The sequence below is a fragment of the Puccinia triticina genome, chromosome 6A (assembly GCF_026914185.1).
Source record: "Puccinia triticina chromosome 6A, complete sequence".
Classification (NCBI taxonomy): Eukaryota; Fungi; Basidiomycota; class Pucciniomycetes; order Pucciniales; family Pucciniaceae; genus Puccinia; species Puccinia triticina.
Genome location: NC_070563.1, coordinates 5,884,448 through 5,903,396, shown reverse-complemented (window position 1 = coordinate 5,903,396; position 18,949 = coordinate 5,884,448). Strand labels below are relative to the sequence as shown.

Sequence of the window (18,949 nt, the reverse complement as noted above, 5' to 3'; positions counted from 1 at the left end):
AACACAGAGATGAGCCTTTGGGCTTGAGAAAGGACAGTGAGGGTTGAGTGCTCACTGGATCAGCTCAGATTGGAGGTGCAGAAAAAAGAGAGGAAGAACCAATGGTTGATTGCATTGGTCTAGGCTGTGTATATATAGACTATGTACATGCAACAACTTGTGTGTGAAAGAATAATGAATATGAAGTAGAAGTGTATAGAAGGAACCATAACTCTCAAAGATATCACAAGTCTGCCACAAGCAGAGTGCGCGCATCAGAGGATAAGAAGTATTTTGGAAAGTTTGACTATCTAATCTGGGCAGGGAACAAAGTCAACATGGCAAGTAAGGAAAGCAAACATGACCTATAAATTACTATCAGACCAAAGGATGAGATAGTGCATAACACCAGGGGGGAATCTGTTGCACTCTCCAGAGAGTGCCAGACGGTAATTTTATCATGCTTCCTGTCTGAAGTCAGTTCAATGTCAAATTGCAAGTTAGCAATGTTCCGAAATCATTGCTAACTTGAGTCACATTTGTGATGGATTGATCTGCAAGTCAGTATGAACTCAGCCATACCACCTGATGAAAGCATGTTGACCTGCAGTGTATACTCATATACTCCTCACATGTGCTTCTGTTTACCTGATAATCCTTCCCAAGCATATTGAGAATTTACCCCCCAGTTTCTCTCCATTGTACATCCTTTACAAGGTAGGAGTGATACATTTCTGTCACCATGTGAGCAAATTCTCAGAAGTCAAACCCAGGTTTTTTCCACCCTCACTTTGGAGCATCATGCCATCCAGAATTTACTACTTCACTGAATGCATGTTGCTGGTAAACTTTGTGTTGGCTTGTAAAGCACACACATACTGCGGACTTCACAAAGATTTCATATATTTCACTCATTCATCGTCCACTGCATACTTAGGCAGATCTGTCACCTCCTCCATCTATCTCAGCAGAGAATTTAACACCTTTCTCCCTCTGCCAACACTAGGTCAGCCGTGATTCTTATTAAGTTTGCTTCCCTCTCTTCCTAGTTGTAGAAAATACTATCACAGGATTACTGGGCGTTGGAGGGAGTTACAACTACCCTCCATGACTGGTACAGTTGGTCATAGAACGGTGTTGAATATCTGCTTGATGACCAGCTTTGCCAGTCACCAGGAGTTTTAACTCTCCTCAATGAACGGTACTGCCTGGCCATCAATCAAACTCACCACTCCGCTCGATGACCAGCGTTACCGGTTGTCAGAAGGAGTCACAACTCCCCTTGATGACCGGTACTGGTGGTCATTGAAGGGAGGGACAACTCCTCACAATGACCAGTCAGTACAGGTCATTGAGGGTAGTAACTTGCCTCAACAACCGGTCAAACTGGTCATCAAGCGGAGTTCTAACTCCCTTTGATGACCAGCTATACCAGTCACTGAGGGGAGTTGTAACTCCCCCCGATGACCGGTACTGACTGGTCATTGAAGGGAGTTGCAACTCCTGCCAATGACCAGGACAGCTTGGTCATTGATGTGGAGTTGTAACTTGCTTCGACATCCACCTGTACCGGTCATCGAGGCAAGTTGTAACACCCTTGATGGCCAGTCAGTACTGGTCATCGGGGGGAATTACAACTCCTGCCAACGACCGGTACAGCTGGGTCATCGAGGGCAGTTACGACTCCCCTCGATGACCAAAACAGGTGGTGATTGAAGGGAGTCAGACCTCCGCATTGATGACCCAGCTGTACTGGTCATTGAGGGGATGGAGCTCTCCTCAATGACCCGTACAGCTGGTCATCGAGAGGAGATACAGCTCCGCTCGACAACCTGCACGTTGCAGGGGACTGTCCACCCTGACGTTTGGCCGAACGTGGGGGTGGACATGTCACACAAGTGACAGTCCATCACCACCTAGGTGATGTAACTCTCCTTAATTACCGCTACAGCTGGTCATCAAGAGGAGACACAACTCCCCTCATTGACCTGTACTTTGCAGGTGACTTTCCACACTGATGTCTGGCCAAACATCATGGTGGAAATGTCACAAGATTGACAGTCCACCTGTATACCAGCCCAACAAGAGGAATTCCCTCTTGGCAGGTGGCATACATATATCAGCTTGCCAAGAGGGATCACTCTCAGTGGGCTAGTATAGGTATATGACAGCCCGCCAAGGGGGATTTGAGATGTCATCATGGGGATTTTATTGAATCTTGGGCTTTATGAGGTTCAATCAAACTTCCATGAAATTAAACCCTATGCACTGGAACATGCTGGATTTACAACTCAGTCTACTGCTGCACTTATCTGGCTAAAATTTAATGGGATCTGCCTTGATAGTATCCTCTAGCAGAATCACGGGTTTCCAATCCCCAAGCTGTGAGAGTAACCCATGATGTGCGCCCAGAGCCAAATAAGCTTTCAAATATGATTCAACTTGAGTTGCACTGGAGTCATGAATGGGTTGAGGTGAAAGTCTGTTTTTACACCGTATTGAGTTACAGATGATATCAGCTTTAGTTGGACACAACATGTACCTTGGCAAAGGTTGAATTGCACAAAATATACAGCTAAAATCTAGCAGGGTTCCAGAAAGAAATTATGGTCCGGCACTCTCTGGAGAGTGCAACAGATTCCCCCCTGGTGTAAGAAGTGGAGAGATCATAGATGGGATAAGTTGGAGTCAGGATAGATTGGAATGGAAGGGGAATGAGGAAGAAGGCAGAAAAGGAAGAGACCTGAGGACAAAAACTCAACAAAACCTCTTTTTGTCCTGGCCTTACTCTTTTCCCCTCTTTTCCCTCTCCTCTCAATTCTTTTTCACAATGTTTTATCTTATAATATGATAATTTACCATTGTCTTCTCTTCTCTCACATATATAAATATGCATATGTCAAATCAAAGATTGATACAAACACAATATCCACCTCTTTCCCTGAATTTATGCAACCTGTCTGTGAATGTATATATGCGCTCGGATTCATCAAGCGGGTTCACATCCCAACTTTGGTGTTTATGCAACATTTTATGTAAGTGAGCCGTCTTGCTGAACAATCAGCCCAACGTGGAAACTGTATGGAATGTTCACCTTCAAAATGGCTCCCAAGTTCTCTTGTGATTGCCTGCCCTTGTGTCCCCCTGCTCCTGAATATATTTATTTGTTTGGAGGAATATGGGCCTGCTGCAACCAGTTTTGAAGCAGCCAGAGAACATTGATTTTTCGGAGCTCCTTTTGCCTTCAACGCTGTTTACGCCGGAAGCAGGCGGATTCTATTCACCACAGGCTGGCAGACTCGCACAGGACTTTGTCTTCATCCGGTGTTATGTTAAGTTTGTTTTCCGCGAGGGGCTTGTTTCCCTCCCGCCTGGCCCCCTCGCCAGCGCTTTAAAAGCTGCCCCTCCCTGCCCGGGCTGCCCCCTCCCCCATCTTCCCCTTCTCACCAACACACTCGCCAATCCGGAAAAGCCAGCCCCCAGACTCTTGTCTCCCCCACTCTCCATCCGTTTCGATCATGCCTGGTGGTGCTGATCAGGGTATGTTCTCGTCCTCCACACCCACACACCCGCTTTCCCCTCTCTTTTCCCTGCCCACCAATCGTCCTCCACCTTCTTCCTGCCTGCCACCCTGCGTTCAGTTGGGCAAGACACAAGAACCAGTCTCCATTCCGCCGGTCGTTCTCAACTGCTCGCTCAGCCTGGCGTTTCTCGCATTCTGAACCGTCTCAACTCAGACAGCCAGTCCCTCCCAGTACACCCGCCAAGCAGTAACGGAAGAACACAGTCCAATCCCACCCCCACCCATCCTCTGCTTTCTCTCACAGGAGTCTCCCCCTTCTTACAGGTCATTGGTCTTCTCCCAGTAGAAATCAGTCCAGTTGCTCCTCTATGCTCCTCACACTCGCCCCAGCTACTGCTACACACCACTCGGACTCAGTTCCAGATCGTCATCACATACAGACACACTTTTCAATATCTCGCCTCCAGTCGCGTCTCCCATGACTCAATCCTAACAGCCTGTTCGATCTGGGCTCTTACCACCCTCATCACCTTCTGCTTCCGCATCCTCCTCCCACAGATTGGGCCGACGGCCCGACTCTCGCCGAGCACCCTCGCCAAACCGACGGCCCGCCTGCCCGCCGTCGATCCCCCAGTCCCGGCAACCCCAATGGATCGGCTCCTCGCAGAGAACGCAGCCGAAGCCCGATGAAAATCGACTCGGACAAGCCAATGGGCCGTGGTCGGTGAGTCTCAATCGACTCTCTGTCACCCGTCAACCCAGTCTTAGTCACTCCCGATCATCTGCCACCCATCCCACCCAAGTCAATCCAATGGAGACCACAATCCTGGTAACAACCTCCACGTCTCCGGGATCAGCACCCGAGCCGAAGACGCAGACTTGTACGAACTGTTTTCGAAATATGGCCGAGTAAGATCCACAAGACTACCCACTGATCCCGTCAGGCGGAATATCTCCGTTGATTTGGATTTGGTTTACTTTTTGTGCAGGTACAAAAGGCTCAGTTGATGAGAGATCCCAACACCAAGGAAGTCAGGGGATTCGGCTTTGTGACGATGGAGACCGCTGAAGAGGCCGATGCCGCGATGGCTGCACTCAACGGCACTGACCTATTTGGGAAGCCATTGGGCGTCGAAAAAGCGCGTCGAGGCCGAGCCCGCACGCCCACCCGTAAGCAGTTTCATCTCCTTGCCCCGATCGTTTGTCCCGGGATCTGAGCTTTTTTTTTTGTTTAACAGCCGGACAATATTTTGGTCCAGCCAAGAGAGACGAGCGTCGTTATGACCCTCGAGGTGGAGGTGGAGGCTACGGGGGCGGCTATCGAGCCGACGACCGTTACGGGGGTGGATACCCTGAGCGGCGTGAGCGCAGGTACGATGACCGGGGCCCGCCGCCGGCCCGGGATGATCGCTACGGCTATGCCGCCCCCATGCGAGGCGGCGAACGCGACCGGTACGACGAGCGTCGCGACTATGATCGTCCTCGTCGCGACGAAAGAGACTACGATCGTCGCTACTGACTCACCACAGTGCCCGAACCCTCTACCCTGTGTAACCCCCCCCCTCCCCGCGCCCGTGAAATGTTTTTTTGATCTTGGACCGCTCTTTATGACGGTCGGCTCAAAATATCACCCTACGCATGTGTACTGTACATTTTTGGCCTCTACAGAACTTGTAGGATTGGATGCAGGGGCTGTAGGGCCAAGGCATCTTAACCAGAGCTTGGAGAGTCTGGTTCCTGTGTAATTGAATTGAAAAACCATGCTGTTTTCTGTGGTCAGTTCAATCTGCACAGGTCATACAGCTAATGAACCTTGAAAATACATGCACAACTTTGAAGGGTCAACTTCCAGGAACATGTGTAGCGGCAAAAGATAGGGAAGAGGACTTCCTGTTGGTTCTGCGGGCCTCACAGAAAGTAATTTACAAATAATAAAAGTCTAAATTGTGGCTAACTTAGCTAATTTCCCTCCTTGGGGGAGCGAAGCAACCTCCCCTCATTCGGAGGGTCCCTGCAGGACGGTGTCCCCCCTCCACATAGAGAGGGCCTTAGTTAAGTTAGAAATTGTGGCTTCTGTCACTTGCAGTGCCTAAATTTACAACTTGCTGTCTTTGCCCCAAAACTCATCCTGACTCAAACATACACGGCGGGGGTACTTCCTGCCACGCCCGTCCATGGAACCGATGACAGGAGGGTAACCCATGGAACCAATGAGGATTGGCTCGGTAACCCCTTGGTAAGCTCGTTGGTTCCACAAAACTGTTTTTTTTCCATGTGGAACCAATGGGCTTCACACTTTTCCCCGTTGGTTCCACAATGTGCCTTCCTGGCACGCGTGGAGACCACGTCAGCTTGTTGCTCACGTTGGTTCCACGGCATTTTCTTTTTTTTATACGTCCAGCCAAGACCACCTCAGGCTGGTCCTGAGGTTTTGAAAGTCCAAAAAAAAATGATTTTGAAGAGAGGAAGGAAAATATTGAAAAAAAAACTTAACAAAAAAACCTATTGCAAACCCAATTGCAAACCATCATTTGAGGGGTTGATAAGGTGTAAAGAAGCAGAGGTCAAGAATGTGAGATGGCTGCGCTGTGTAGCACTCCCTCTCATCCAGGCTCCCTGCCTTGATTTTGAGTTCTAGTCCGATTGGCAACACTTTTTAACCGGCTGCTCCCGCTGAAGTTTTAAGGCCCGCCTACGCAGCCACGTGGATTCCACAGGTACACATCTGTAAATATCCGTGGAATCCTTGGGGCCATAACGAGGTGCCCCCGTGATCCACTTGATGGAGATCACGTGAACGTGTGGACCAGCAGCCGCTGGTCCAACCTTGCGCAGGGGCACTACGGGGAATCCACAAGGATTCCTGGAGATATCCTTGTTGGAGGACTCCCCGGGTGTAACTCTGCACCTGGCCGTATGTTTTGGCACCAATCCATATCACACTCAACCACCCAATCCAAGAACTTCACACAATGATCAACTTGCAGAAAATACTCCTCCTTTTGGAGAATCAACGGCAGTTACAGATCACTGACAAACAACACAACAGCAAATGGATCAAACTGCTGTAAGACACCCAATCAAAGATTTTTTTTCTCAGGGCGCCAGGGACCAACAACAGCTGGATGAAGCGGGTGCATTGATCACAGCTCTTGCCTTCCTTGGGACTCCCAGCAAGTTCTGTCAGTTCCAAACATACTTAACCCGGGCGGATCTACCAACCCTTCTGATGCTCAACAGTCCCTGGGCCTACTTGTGGGCATCTCAAAACAACCAAGCTTTCATCAATACAATAGGACTTGATGTGAGCATGTTCAAAGAACTCCTTGAACGCTTTTTGGCCAGGTGGAACTTCAGTACAATTGACCGAAATGATGTTAACCCCACCGGAGAGCCGCAAATTGGCTGCCAATCTCTTGATGCAGCAGGTACTCTAGGACTAGTGCTGCATTGGCTATGCTTGAAAATATCTGCGTACACCTTGCAGCAGCCTTTTGGAATCACACTGGCTGTCTGTTTGCGATACCTGGCCTCTGGGATGCAGCACCTTCTTGCCACCCCACAGGATCACCCTCAAGCTTGTTTTTTGTGGCCAACTACCAAACAAAGGGCACCACACTACAGTGCATCAATCAAGATGAAGTTTCCTCTATTGACAAAGTGTTTTGTATTCTTGGATGGACTGAACTTGCCAGTACTGCTTTTGGATGATGAAGAGTGAGTCTTTCTGCATCTTATATATGATCTCCTTCACATGATTTTGCTGGATATCCCTTGAGTGTTCAAAACGCATACTACAATGGCCGGACATGCTCACACTATTGTAGCTGTATCCTTGCCTTTGCGCTAGATGGAACAATCATGTGTGCAATACTGAATGCACTGGGTTCTTGGCAAGATTTGACAATAGCTGAGCCACTCTACAACCAGCTTCTTGAACAGGCACCACCAGGGTATTGGATCATCAGAAACACAGCTTTCCCGCGCAAGTCAGAAAGGCTCCCAAAGTTGGATCCTTGCCCCAGTAAAGCATGGTGATTGCCTGCCAACCAACTCACTTGATTTCACCTGACTCCAGCTACTCAACAAGCAACTTGTATCTGCACGCCAGACAGCCAAGTGGGGCATGTGATAGATTCAAGGCTTGTTTGCTCAATTGAAAATGCCGCTTCCGGCAGGCAATCATCAATATTGAGCAGAGCTTCTGCAATTCATATGCCGCCTTCACCAACTCCAATGCCAATCAGGTGGGATCAACCAAACAGCCACGGTCTATCAGTCAGTCTGGGACAACAACCACATCCTTTGTTGTGATTTCCACAAAATGGTATTTTCTGAAATCCAAGGGAGATGTCATACATCTCATACTATGATGGATTGCTGTGAACTGCGGAAATCAAAGCTGCCACCACCATTGGCCTCTTTTGTCATGTTTGGCTTTCAACCTTGTGTTTTGGCTTGCATCTATCCCTTTTTTCTTCAAGCAAACCTTTTTTTTTGTCAAGCAAAGTCAATCAATGTTTCATTATGCTTCTTTTGCTGCTGCTAATCTCACTCCAGGAGTTCAACCTTGTTTTCTCCTCTTTGTTTATGGCTCAGAAGCAATTGATTCCAGATGTCAAATAATAATGAAAAAGATTGCTTTTCTATGAGATATACAAAAGGATCAAAAAAAAAAATTATCTGATCAGAAGTTCAATCCTTGAAAGCCATCCAATGAGAGACTTATAAGAAAATAAGACCAGCAAGGGTATAAATACACAGTAAACAGAAAGGAGCAACAAAAAAAACAAGTAGCTCACATTCATTGAGTGTGAGGACTTTGCCTGGTAGGATTGCCATCCCAAGAAGTTGATGGTTGATGTGGAGCCAACTGGGGGAAAGCTGCAGTGGAGCCTTATGATTTGAAAAATGGTGAAACACCCCACCTCATATCATACTGGGTGGGTGCATGTACTAGAGATGGCCCCGCCACACCCGGGTACCTGTTTTGGTGCGGGTACCGGTGGCTTTTTTTTGGCCAAGTGACCTGCACCCACACCCGCACCCGCAGAGTGGGTCAGAGCGGGTACCTGCCCCTCAAAATTGACCGGAAGGATACCATTCTGACCAAAGCGGTTTTGTAACCTCTTTGATTGGAAGGAATCCCTTCCAGTCAAAGAGGCTCTGTAACCTCTTTTACCAGAAGGATTCCTTCCAGTCAAAGAGGCTCTGGAACCTCTTTGACCAGAAGGATTCCAAAGAGGTTACAGAGCCTGCTTGGCCAGAAGGGATTCCTTCCACTCAAAGAGGTTCTTTGGCCAGGAGGGATCTGTTTCAGTCAAAAAGGTTCTTTGGCCTGGAGGAATCCCTTCCGGTGTGGTCAACAGAAAAGTGAAAAATCAAACGTTTTTTCTCATACATATATTTACTCGTAATACGCCTCAAGATACCATTAAAAGGACCTCAGAAATGGATTTTACGGCCAATTTTACCCCTAGTCACCACTGGAAGCATCACCTGAACCCCACTGGATTGGAACCTACACTTCCTTGGACACTGGACACCCATTACACGTTCAACATACCCAGTCACCAGCCTGTCACAAGCCTCAATTCAAGGATCACAGCATTCTGCTTATACACATCACAGGATACAAAAATACATCTCCCCATCAGACTACAGTCATTACATATTATCAAGTACTCTTCTATTTCCATATTATGATGTCATCACACACTGACTCTGCAGCCTCAGACTTCATTTATGCACCCACTGCATGCACCTGTCAACTCATGCAGTCTAATTTCACTTTACACAGCCTTCATGCGGCCCTACTGCATTCTTATGACATCATTTATGTACCCTTGACATATTATGACATCATTTGTATCTACTCCCACCAGCTAAAATCCCTCACACTGTTGTCTAGCTTAGTTGAAACCCTAACCCACAAGCCCCTCTGGGGCTCCACTTTTGTCTATATAAAGAGCTCTCTCCTCCCCAGTTGTCAGCTCCTCAGCTTAGTACTCACCAGTTATTTACATACCACCCTTCACACTTACCATCACCACCACACATCAATACATCCCGTATATTTGCAAATAACTACTGAACTCATTCTCAAAATCTCACATCCTGTCATCAAACAACTTCATCTGGAATTAGACCAGACCTATCACTTGATTAAAACCTGCCAAGCATAGCTTGGTGGGTCTTGTTGACTCATAGCATAGAAGGGCAGAGTTTGCACCTCCATCATCCCCTTCTCCATTCAGCAAAAGGGTTTCACAACCACTTTTGAGTCTTACACCGGTCAAAGAGGTTCTGTAACCTCTTTGCCCGGAGGATTCCTTTTGGTCAAAGAGGTTTTGTAACCTCTTCATGCGGAAGGAATCCCTTCCCCAGTCAAAGAGTTTCTGTAACCTTAGAGATGCTCTTAGCAAGTCACTGTGGTCAGAAGGAGGGAAATTCTCAGCAGAATTGATGTTTCTTCCTGAAGAAAAAAATCCTTTTCATCACTATTGATCTCATCCATGTTGGTTGGCTCGCTGTGTTTATTGCACCTGTCCCAAGAAACACTGATCAATATATTCATGAATTTTTGTTTCAGGTGAAATAATTGAGGCCCTGTTTGGGAGGGCCCAGTGTCATAGGTGGGGATAAGCTGCTGGGTAATAATCCCAAGTACGGTTTATGAACCTTATTGGGATTATTACCAGGCTTTGATTATTCTACATGGCTGTTTGGCACAGCCACCAACATGTAGCGCTGAGGCGGGTGGGAAGTGGAAATTACAGGGAAATTTTGGGTCAGACCCCTCTTGGCAGGGGGAATAGTGGAACATCAACTCCGGTTGTCAATGCTTGGTGGGATGCCAAACAGGGACATGGGATACATTCATTTCCCCTGTCCCCCCCAAAATAATCTGCATATTTGCTTCTCACGTTCCCACATTTTTGGGGCCGGCCAAAGGGAGCCTGACATGTCACAGAGTATATTGCTGTCAATTATGTCACCAATTATACTGGCGCCAAACAAGGCGTAAATTCCTTGGAAAAGGTGTTTTTGGATGTTGCTCTCAGTCCTCAATCATCAATACAGCGTAAGTCTCTGGGGGTTCCGGAGCTATTGCAAAGCTCCTTGGAAAAGGTGTTTTTGGCCGTTGCTCTTCTTTGATGATTGATACAGCAGAAGTTCCTCCTGGTTCCCCCACCTTTGGAACTGGGTAAGCTTGGCAGCTGAATCCTCCCCAATGTCTAACTGGACCCCTTTTTGGAATTTCCCCAACTATTTTCAAGATTTGCCTGGCCATATTTTTGGCAGTTGTATGGCAAAATTTGGGAGAGCCTTGAAAATCAACTTGCAAAAAGTGTATGCAATTCATTGCATGACAGACATGAGCTGTCAAGATTAAATGACATGTTGTCATTCATGTGCGTGAAAGCTCTGGGAACCCCCCTCTGCACAGTCACTGCATACATGACATATACCCCCAGGTGCTCACATTTTGTTTGCATGAAAGCAAGACCTCTAAAATTGAGTTTTGTCCCTTTTTTTCTTTGGCTATTAGCCAAAGAAAATAATGCATTTTTCTTCAGCTAAAAGCCGAAGGACAGCAGAGCTGGCCGGGTCAGCTCCACTGGAGCTGGCGCGCTGGCTGGCACTGGCTAGCGCTGGAGCTGGCGCGCTGGCTGGTGCTGGATGAGCTGGTATTGGTATGTATTGGATACATTACTGTATCTGATACAAATACATAGCGATATGTATCCAATACATAGCGATATGTATCCAATACAAATACATAGCGATACGTATCCAATACATACCAATACGTATCCAATACATACCTGTACAGTGTACTGAAAATACATACCAATACGTATCCGTGTATCCAATACATACCGATACGTATCCGGTACATACCGATACGTATCCGATACATACCAATACAATGTACTATACACCTTGCCACATTTTTTTTTAAAAAAAACTGCCCTAACCCCTAAAACCCGACCCCCAAAAACCCGCTCCCTAACCCCCAAATGGGGCATGGGAGCAGTGGGAATTGAACCAGCAACCTTGCTGTAGCAGCTGCAAACCACTAGGCTAACAACCATTGGTTGCACTGCCCAGGCTTTGTGGCTAGGTTCCTATGAACTCAGCTCTGCCAGCCCGGCCAGCTCCAGCGCTCCTTCGGCTTTTAGCCGAAGAAAAATGCACATTTTTCTTTGGCTAGAAGCCGAAGAATTATAGTACCACAGGTGCTAAAATCACAGGTCCTCCATGTAATGCATCCGGCATGCATGACTTGTTTTTGCATGCAGTGAGTTGTAACCGGCCACCTTTGAAGCCCCCTGATTGGATGCAGTGTATGAACAAGCTCTGAAGCTTGTTCCCAAAGGCCTTGCCTCAAGTGCGGGCAAGTGGCACTGTTTGTAACTGGTTAGGCTACAACAAGGACTTTTTGTGAGTTCTGGTGTGAGCTTTGATGGAATAGGGGGATTCAAAACAAGGACCCCTGGGAAGAATTTTGAGGTTATGAAAAAGATGAAGTTCTCTGAGATTGTGGGCCTCAAGAGGGCCGATCGGGGCGGGTTGGTTACTGGATGACCTCCTGTTGGTTCTGGGAGTCTCCCAGATCCCACTTTAGGAGAAAAGTTTGTAATTTTCCCCGGTCTTAATTTACACAAGGGTTTTATTGGAATTCTAAAATGGATGACTTCCTGTCGTGATCTGGGAGTCTCCCAGAAACAATCTAGAGCCCAAAAAGCTAGATTTCCCTGCAAAAATCTAGACTTTTTGGGTCTAAAGCGGCATCTGGGAGGGTGCCAGATCCCACGGGAAGTCACCCAATCTTATCCTCATATCCTGTCCGGTATGATGAAATCTTATTCTCTGAGCAGATCAGACAGGCATATACAGCCATTCCAAAAAAACTTGGTTCCTTTGAAAGGAATTTCCGCTGGAAATTCCAGTGGGATTTTCCAACCTTGTATGCAAAGAAGTATCAAGGTTGGACATTTGGATATCTATGCCTACATCATTGGTATATGCAGGACACCTATATCACAAGCAGGTGAGCTCAATCACTGACTTCTACTCATTTCCCCCCTTTTTTGATTCCAGAATTGGAATCCTTGACCAATTTTTACCCCGGTCTGCCATCATGATGGACGCACCCAGGTGTCAAGATGCTGGTCCCCCCGCGGCCAGCATTTTTTTTTGCTACCAAACGGCTTGGCCGGTAGCATCCTCTCAGCGACTGCGCTTGTGGGGATGGATATCCATCTGTCCAACCTTGTTGTTGGATACACACAAGTTGGAAATTCCAAAAAGAATTTCCGCTGGAAATTCCCTCCAAAGAAGCCAAGCTTTTTTGGAATGGCTGTACCCTACCCAACATCACCGTCTCCGGTCGGAGATCCACTGGAAAAGATAGATGATAGACTGGAGGACTTCCCGTCACTTTTGAACAGATCTGGAATTCCAGATTTCGCAGGGAAATCTGGAATCTGGAACTCTGGATCACTTTGGGGATCTTCGGGGACCCAGATTTCCCTGCAAAATTTGATATCTGGTGGCTCAGATCTGACTTTCCAGATTGACAGGAAGTCCTCCACTGAGAGGACATATATCCTACCCAATATCACCGTCCCTGGTCAGAGATCCATTGTAAAAGATATAAAGGTAAAGATCCCTTCAAGTCCTTTGGAACGATTGTATCCTACATTCCTCATCGAAATCCCTCCACTTCTGCTTTAGCATACCACCTTCAGTAAACAATGAGTCAAGCAAGTCCGCCATCAAATCGCCCGGCCATCCCAAGAAGTCAGCCTCAAACTTTGACTCAAACTCAAGGAAATCAACCAACCCAACAACCCGCGGGCAAAAACAACACCGGCCAGAGGAGGAATGCGGGGCGTCAACCCGGCTTGCAAGGCTACTCCCACAAGGACTCCACCGCTCTTGTGGAGATTGTGAAGGGAATCTTCCTTTAGGGAGTAATGAGTGGCAAAAGGTTCATGAGCTCTACTCGGATTATGCAGCTCGTAATGGTCGAACCCCCCGCGACTGTGAACCATTGAAGACGAAGTTTAAAGCGTTGGCGACGGCAAAGAAGCCAACCGGAGATCCAACTTGTCCTACTTGGATTCGGGAGGCAAAACGCGCGAACCTTTTAATCAAAGAGAGATCACGTACCATTACTATGGTTGATGAGGAATACACCGCGGAGGAGAGTGGCAACGAGAGGCATGTTGCACCCTTGTTCTGAAGTTGCATATACATCAAACTAACCTATGCTATTTCAGAAACGGAGTGGGGAATCCAGCCCCTCTTTCCTTTCTCCGAGTGATGAACACTTAGATGGCAAGGGCAAGCCTGGCAAGTCCCAATCTTCCCGAGGAACCCTTTTTTTGGGCTGGAGTGCTTCTCAATCGCAGCTACCCGACGATCCAACACAGGTTGATGAGGAGCCAGACTTGGCGGATGCGGACAAAAATGACACTCATCAGGCCGGCGACCTCTCTCAGAGATCCATCTGCCAAACAGGAGCTACTACACACTCGCCGATTGCTCCCGCATCAAGTGACCAAAACAACTTGTCTCAGGCTTGTAGCTTCCTCACCCATCGTAGGTAACGCGAACACACGGTGGGAGTGATTCCAAACAGCTGTTGTAGGGTGAACAAGGCCATTGTGGAGCAGAGCCAGTGCAACACTAAGCCAAGGCATCCTGCTGAATCTAAAGATTGTTGGCCCACTAGCTTGGGGCTCGCCATTGGGATCCACGTCACCTCAATCAATGGTGCTGGAGCTACATCAAATAGCAAATCGACCAAGAAGGTCGTCAAAGGTCCCCACGTCTACGCCCATCGTTGTGATGAAGGCCGGGTCGCTTCGTGACCTCTACAAGAAGGCCCATGGGCTGTTGGACATCGTATCAATGGGGATATCTGCTCGGGTCAGGTATGTCCGGATTGATTGAAATCCCGGGGTGCCAAGATACCCCATGGCCATGAGCACCATGAGGACCTCCTCATCTTCATGAGTTTGTTTTCTAGTGTTGTCTTGGGAAAATTGTTTGATCAAGTTGCGCAAAGTGTTATCGTTGTGCTGTTGACGCTCTCAGGCCGCCTGCTGCTCTTGTTGCTGCTCGAGGTAGATCTGTACCAAGTTGAGCATAGTGCGTTCTACAAAGATCAGGGTTAGTCTGATTGCAACAAAGGAAGGATTCAATGACCATACATATCAGCTTACGGGGCGTTGTGGTGAAGTTCGGAGGTGTTCTGCTACCCAATGAGGCAGATTGGATGTTTGGATGTGGTTTGATGGGGTCGTCGGGTGTGGTTCAAGGTGTAGAGGGTGGTGAGCGGCAGGCCTTTTGAGGCATCATGTGTTAATTTACAAAACCCGCATGACGGAAGCAGATTTATAGGATTTTAGATTTCTATTGTCTAAAGTGAGATCTGGGAGGCTCCCAGAACCAACGGGAAGTCATCCACTGAAATCCACCCCGCAAAAAAGCTTACAGGATGGTTCTTGCCAGCAAGGGTGGATGCGGAAAAGTTTGGGGCGAGGGAAAATAATCCAAGAAGCTTCTGATTCTCATGGCCCCTTTTGCACCATTGACATCTGAAGTCTGCCGGGAGGTGTGGGGGGAATAGGGGTGGGAGACATCTTCCCCGCCATTTGGCTTGAGTCTACTGGGCCAGACATGCCACATTAGAGCCAAGTCCCTCCTCAGTTCACTGCCCTTCCTATGAGGATGCTGCCAAATTTCAAGTGAGTACCAAATTTAGTGCAGAATTCTACATATGTATTGTGAAACCCCTACATACCGTAAATATGTGAGAACAGAATTGTGAGGAAGAATGCAGCTCAGCAAATTATGGATGTTTTTTCTGACGATTGCCCTGCAGTCACCGACAATTTGATGAGAGAAGACGTGGCTGGAACAGCAGCATGTGTGCCATCGATGAAGGAATCCCGGCTCCAGAGGTCTCCGTCCGGGCAGGTGCAGGCGCGAAGGAGGCAGAGTTCGTAATTCAACAGACAACCAACGACACTCACCGCCAAAACATGGGATGTGATTCGGCAGGATGGACGCTGGCGTGTTCCTGAGAATCAAGCAGGATGGCACTGGGGGGGGGGGATGCCTGACATCTGTAATTGCGGAGGTGGGCGCGCCGACCGTCTGACAGTGCTGTGCTCCCCCATCCGCAGAGCTCCGCAGCCAGATTGCCGCCCTCGGCCTGCTGATTGCGCTGGCCAGCTCTCCTGGACGATGGTGTTGATGAAGATCGGCTGCCCCTCCGGCCGACGAGCGAGTGTTTGCGGTGTTGGGTGGGCCCGTCCGCCCTCCGCTGGCCCGTTGCCGGATATGCTGATCACGGGGGGCCTGCCTGGATATTGGAAATACAAGGTTCAGCCCCCTCCCCCGGGGGCTCCCCTATTTCAGCAGCTCGCCTCCCCCTCCACCCGCCGCTTCTCGCCCTCAACCACTCCGGACCAGGATGCAGACCGCCAGCCCCAAGTTCCTCGGATGTCTGTCCTCCAGGTACCCACACCCCCATCCCACAGCCCCAGACACAGACACACTGACACTGACGACGCTTCCTTTTTCAGCCAAACACACACACTGTACGCGGTCCTGCTGCTCTCCATCTCGCTCCTCACGCTCTCCGACCTGCCCTCCTCGACCGCCCTCCTCTTCGAGCACGAGGCGGGCGAGGAGGAGGACGACGACCTGCTCAACTCGCGCACGGTGCTCGACCTGGCGATCGTCTTCCTGCGCCTGCTGGCCCAGTCGGCCCTCGTCTCCAGTCTCGTCAGTCTCACGGGGACCATCCTGGTGAGCTCCTCCCCACACATCATCGCCAAGCAGAGAGCGCAGGAAGCTGAGCCGGCCGTCTTTCCTCGACAGACCCGGGCGAGTCTGCAGGTGCCGTTGAAGGCGCAGGCGATGGTCAACCTGCTGCTGAGCGCGTTCGGGACGGTGGTGTTGGGGACGCTGGCGCTGTCGACGAGTCTGAAGACGGCGGCGTCGCACGAGCTGTGCCAGTTTGCGATGCGCTCCGACAGCCTCGCGAGTCTCTCGCGGACGCCGGACTACCACTCGCCCCCGCCCTCGGCCGGCGGGCCCTCGTTTGCCAGCCAGTCCCTCGCATCCCTCTTGTGGCCCACCCCGGCGACCATCGTCGGCGAGAACTGCGACGAACGCGCCGCCCAGCTCCTCCTCCCCGCCCTCCTCTCCCTCTCCCTCTGTAACCTCTTCCACCTCCACCTCCTCTACGTCCTTTTCAGTAACTCGCTCGATCAGATCGCCTCTCCAGCCCTCCTGCCCATCCATCTCCCCCCTAAAAACACGCCTGCCCAGCAACCCCTCCTCGAAAAACACTTGATCATCCTTTGAAACAATCACGAACCCTCTCCCCCTGTTCTTATCTTTTTTTTGGGTTCATACAAATAGTGTTTCTACTGTAAAACAGTAACAAACAAACAAACAAAAAAGTCCATATCATCATCAGCGCATCCTCATTTGTCGTCTTTGTCGTCACCATCGTCGTCGTCCCCCATTGTGTGTTGTACTTTTAATCACATATACATACATACATACTATCCCCAACCGCTTGCCCTTTGTTTTCGTTATCCTTTGCTAGTTAGTTCTTGCTTCTTATCGTCTATACATACATGCACATTGATATATACACACATATTATCCACATATACAACCAAAAAGGACTTCCCTATCTCCACACCAGCCCAAATCATGGCTAAGATATAGCTCCATGTTTCTTTTATGCTGTCGTGTATGTATGTACTAACTCAGACGTTCCGTTTGCATTATTTATTTTCTGGTTTTGTTGATATTCTTTGCAAATTGAATGCATCTCTATTTTTGGGGTCGTAACATAGAGGGACATGGTTGAGTCAGGGTCGATGTCAGGGTTCTTACTTGAGTGCTGGTGATCCTGGGCTGTGGTCTCCCCGCACTACGCCGGCAGAGATCAGCCAGGCACAGCGACCATCGCCAACACCCACCACGAACCACCGCCCACTTAAAAACCCCAGAAGCCATGTCAGACTCCTCAGCAGCACCCCCGAAGAAGATGGACAGCCCAGGCTACACGACCGCCACCAGCAGGCAGTACTCGCCAGGCCGGCCCGTCGCAGGGAGCTCGAGCGACCACGGCGGAGGCGGAGGGCCCAGCACGACCTACCAGCAGGCCATCGTCGAGATCTACGACTCGCTCTACCAGTTCCAGCGCCATCGCGCCCGCCCCCAGGAGTCCGTCGTCGTCGACTGCATCAACAAGTGGTACGAGCTCAACGCCGTCTTCGAGAACCCGTTCACTCGGGCCTCCGGCACCCTGGCTATCGTCAACCAGTTCGCTCTCATGTCGCTCATCCCCGGCCAGATCTGGTCCGAGCTCGGCGACATCTGCGAGAGCGAGGACTACAGTTCAGTCTCTCTCTTCCTCCGCCGAGCTCTTGCAACTCATTTGTGTGTGTGTGTGTTCTGATGGCCGGTGTTCGTGGGTGTTGAAGCAGACGGGAACCGGGTCGTCGTCTTCTCCCACACGCTGCACTTCGACCTCCTGGCGAGCAGCGGCGAGCGGGGGCCGGCGTGGGGCGGGATGCAGACGCCGTATCTGTCCGTGCCGGCGACGCCGCACGTGGGCACGCCGAGTGTCAGTGGCCGGTTCCCGAGCGGCTTCCAAGCGGCGCTGGTCTCGCGGATGGCCAGCCAGACGAGTCTTCTGGGCGAGCGGCTGCGGCTGGCCGGCGGGGAGCCCAGCGGGGGGACCACCTGGCCGCTCCAATGGCTCCTCGCCGAGCTCTCCCCCCGCACCCTCGCCGCCCGGCTCGCAAGGTTCGACCTCACCCTCTCCACCAGACTCCAGTTCAACGAGCAGGCCCGCATCGTCTCCCACGAGGACATCTGGGGCATCAAGCAGCTCGTCGAGTGCCTCGCCCCCGCCTTCCTCGTCCACATCTACTCCTGCAACCGCTGGCTCATCGGCATCGCCGCCGACCTCCTCAGCCGCAACTACCTCCGCTCCTCCTCCGACGCCCCCCCTCCCTCCGACGCCCACCAACACTCCGCTCATCCCCCAGACCAGCAAGCCGCCACTGCCCTCCATTCCCCCATCTTCATCGGCTCCCATTCCCCCCTCCTCCATATCCACATCAAACCCCCCTCAAAGAACTCGTCCCATAACCGGACACCCAGTCAACAGCCCGCTCCTGCAGGTATCTTCCCCGACGCCGACGACGACGACGACGAACTTAACACTGAAGCCGGCTCGCTCGACGATCCGCGTCCCATTTAGAACCTCTCTTCTTAACTACCCCTTTGTACCCTTACCTTTCTTCTTCATGGTCTTACCGAATGTATCGCCATCTCTCAGCTGTTCTTTCCTTCCTCTTTTCCTTCTTTCTTTGGCACTTTTGTACCCATGTG

At 49.9% G+C, this 18,949-nt stretch overlaps 4 protein-coding genes across 4 annotated transcripts; all 4 read left to right on the top strand.

The window, feature by feature from the left end:
• Positions 1 to 3,497: 3,497 nt before the first annotated feature.
• PtA15_6A664 (uncharacterized protein) lies at positions 3,498 to 5,021 on the top strand (the record flags this gene model as incomplete). The annotated part of the gene is made up of 5 exons (XM_053170393.1): positions 3,498 to 3,519; positions 4,061 to 4,226; positions 4,306 to 4,411; positions 4,492 to 4,672; positions 4,741 to 5,021. 5 exons carry the CDS (start codon positions 3,498 to 3,500, stop codon positions 5,019 to 5,021), a joined length of 756 nt encoding a protein of 251 aa, XP_053021589.1.
• An 8,245-nt stretch (positions 5,022 to 13,266) lies between these two features.
• Positions 13,267 to 13,569, top strand: PtA15_6A663 (uncharacterized protein; the record flags this gene model as incomplete). Its single annotated transcript, XM_053170392.1, has 2 exons — positions 13,267 to 13,461; positions 13,531 to 13,569. The coding sequence occupies 2 exons, from the start codon at positions 13,267 to 13,269 to the stop codon at positions 13,567 to 13,569; spliced, it is 234 nt and encodes a 77-aa protein (XP_053021588.1).
• A 1,878-nt stretch (positions 13,570 to 15,447) lies between these two features.
• PtA15_6A662 (uncharacterized protein) lies at positions 15,448 to 16,897 on the top strand (the record flags this gene model as incomplete). Its single annotated transcript, XM_053170391.1, has 5 exons — positions 15,448 to 15,521; positions 15,709 to 16,029; positions 16,111 to 16,336; positions 16,409 to 16,641; positions 16,789 to 16,897. 5 exons carry the CDS (start codon positions 15,448 to 15,450, stop codon positions 16,895 to 16,897), a joined length of 963 nt encoding a protein of 320 aa, XP_053021587.1.
• Positions 16,898 to 17,561: 664 nt separating this feature from the next.
• On the top strand, positions 17,562 to 18,818 carry PtA15_6A661 (uncharacterized protein; the record flags this gene model as incomplete). Its single annotated transcript, XM_053170390.1, has 3 exons — positions 17,562 to 17,717; positions 17,874 to 17,946; positions 18,037 to 18,818. The coding sequence occupies 3 exons, from the start codon at positions 17,562 to 17,564 to the stop codon at positions 18,816 to 18,818; spliced, it is 1,011 nt and encodes a 336-aa protein (XP_053021586.1).
• Between the last annotated feature and the right edge of the window lie 131 nt (positions 18,819 to 18,949).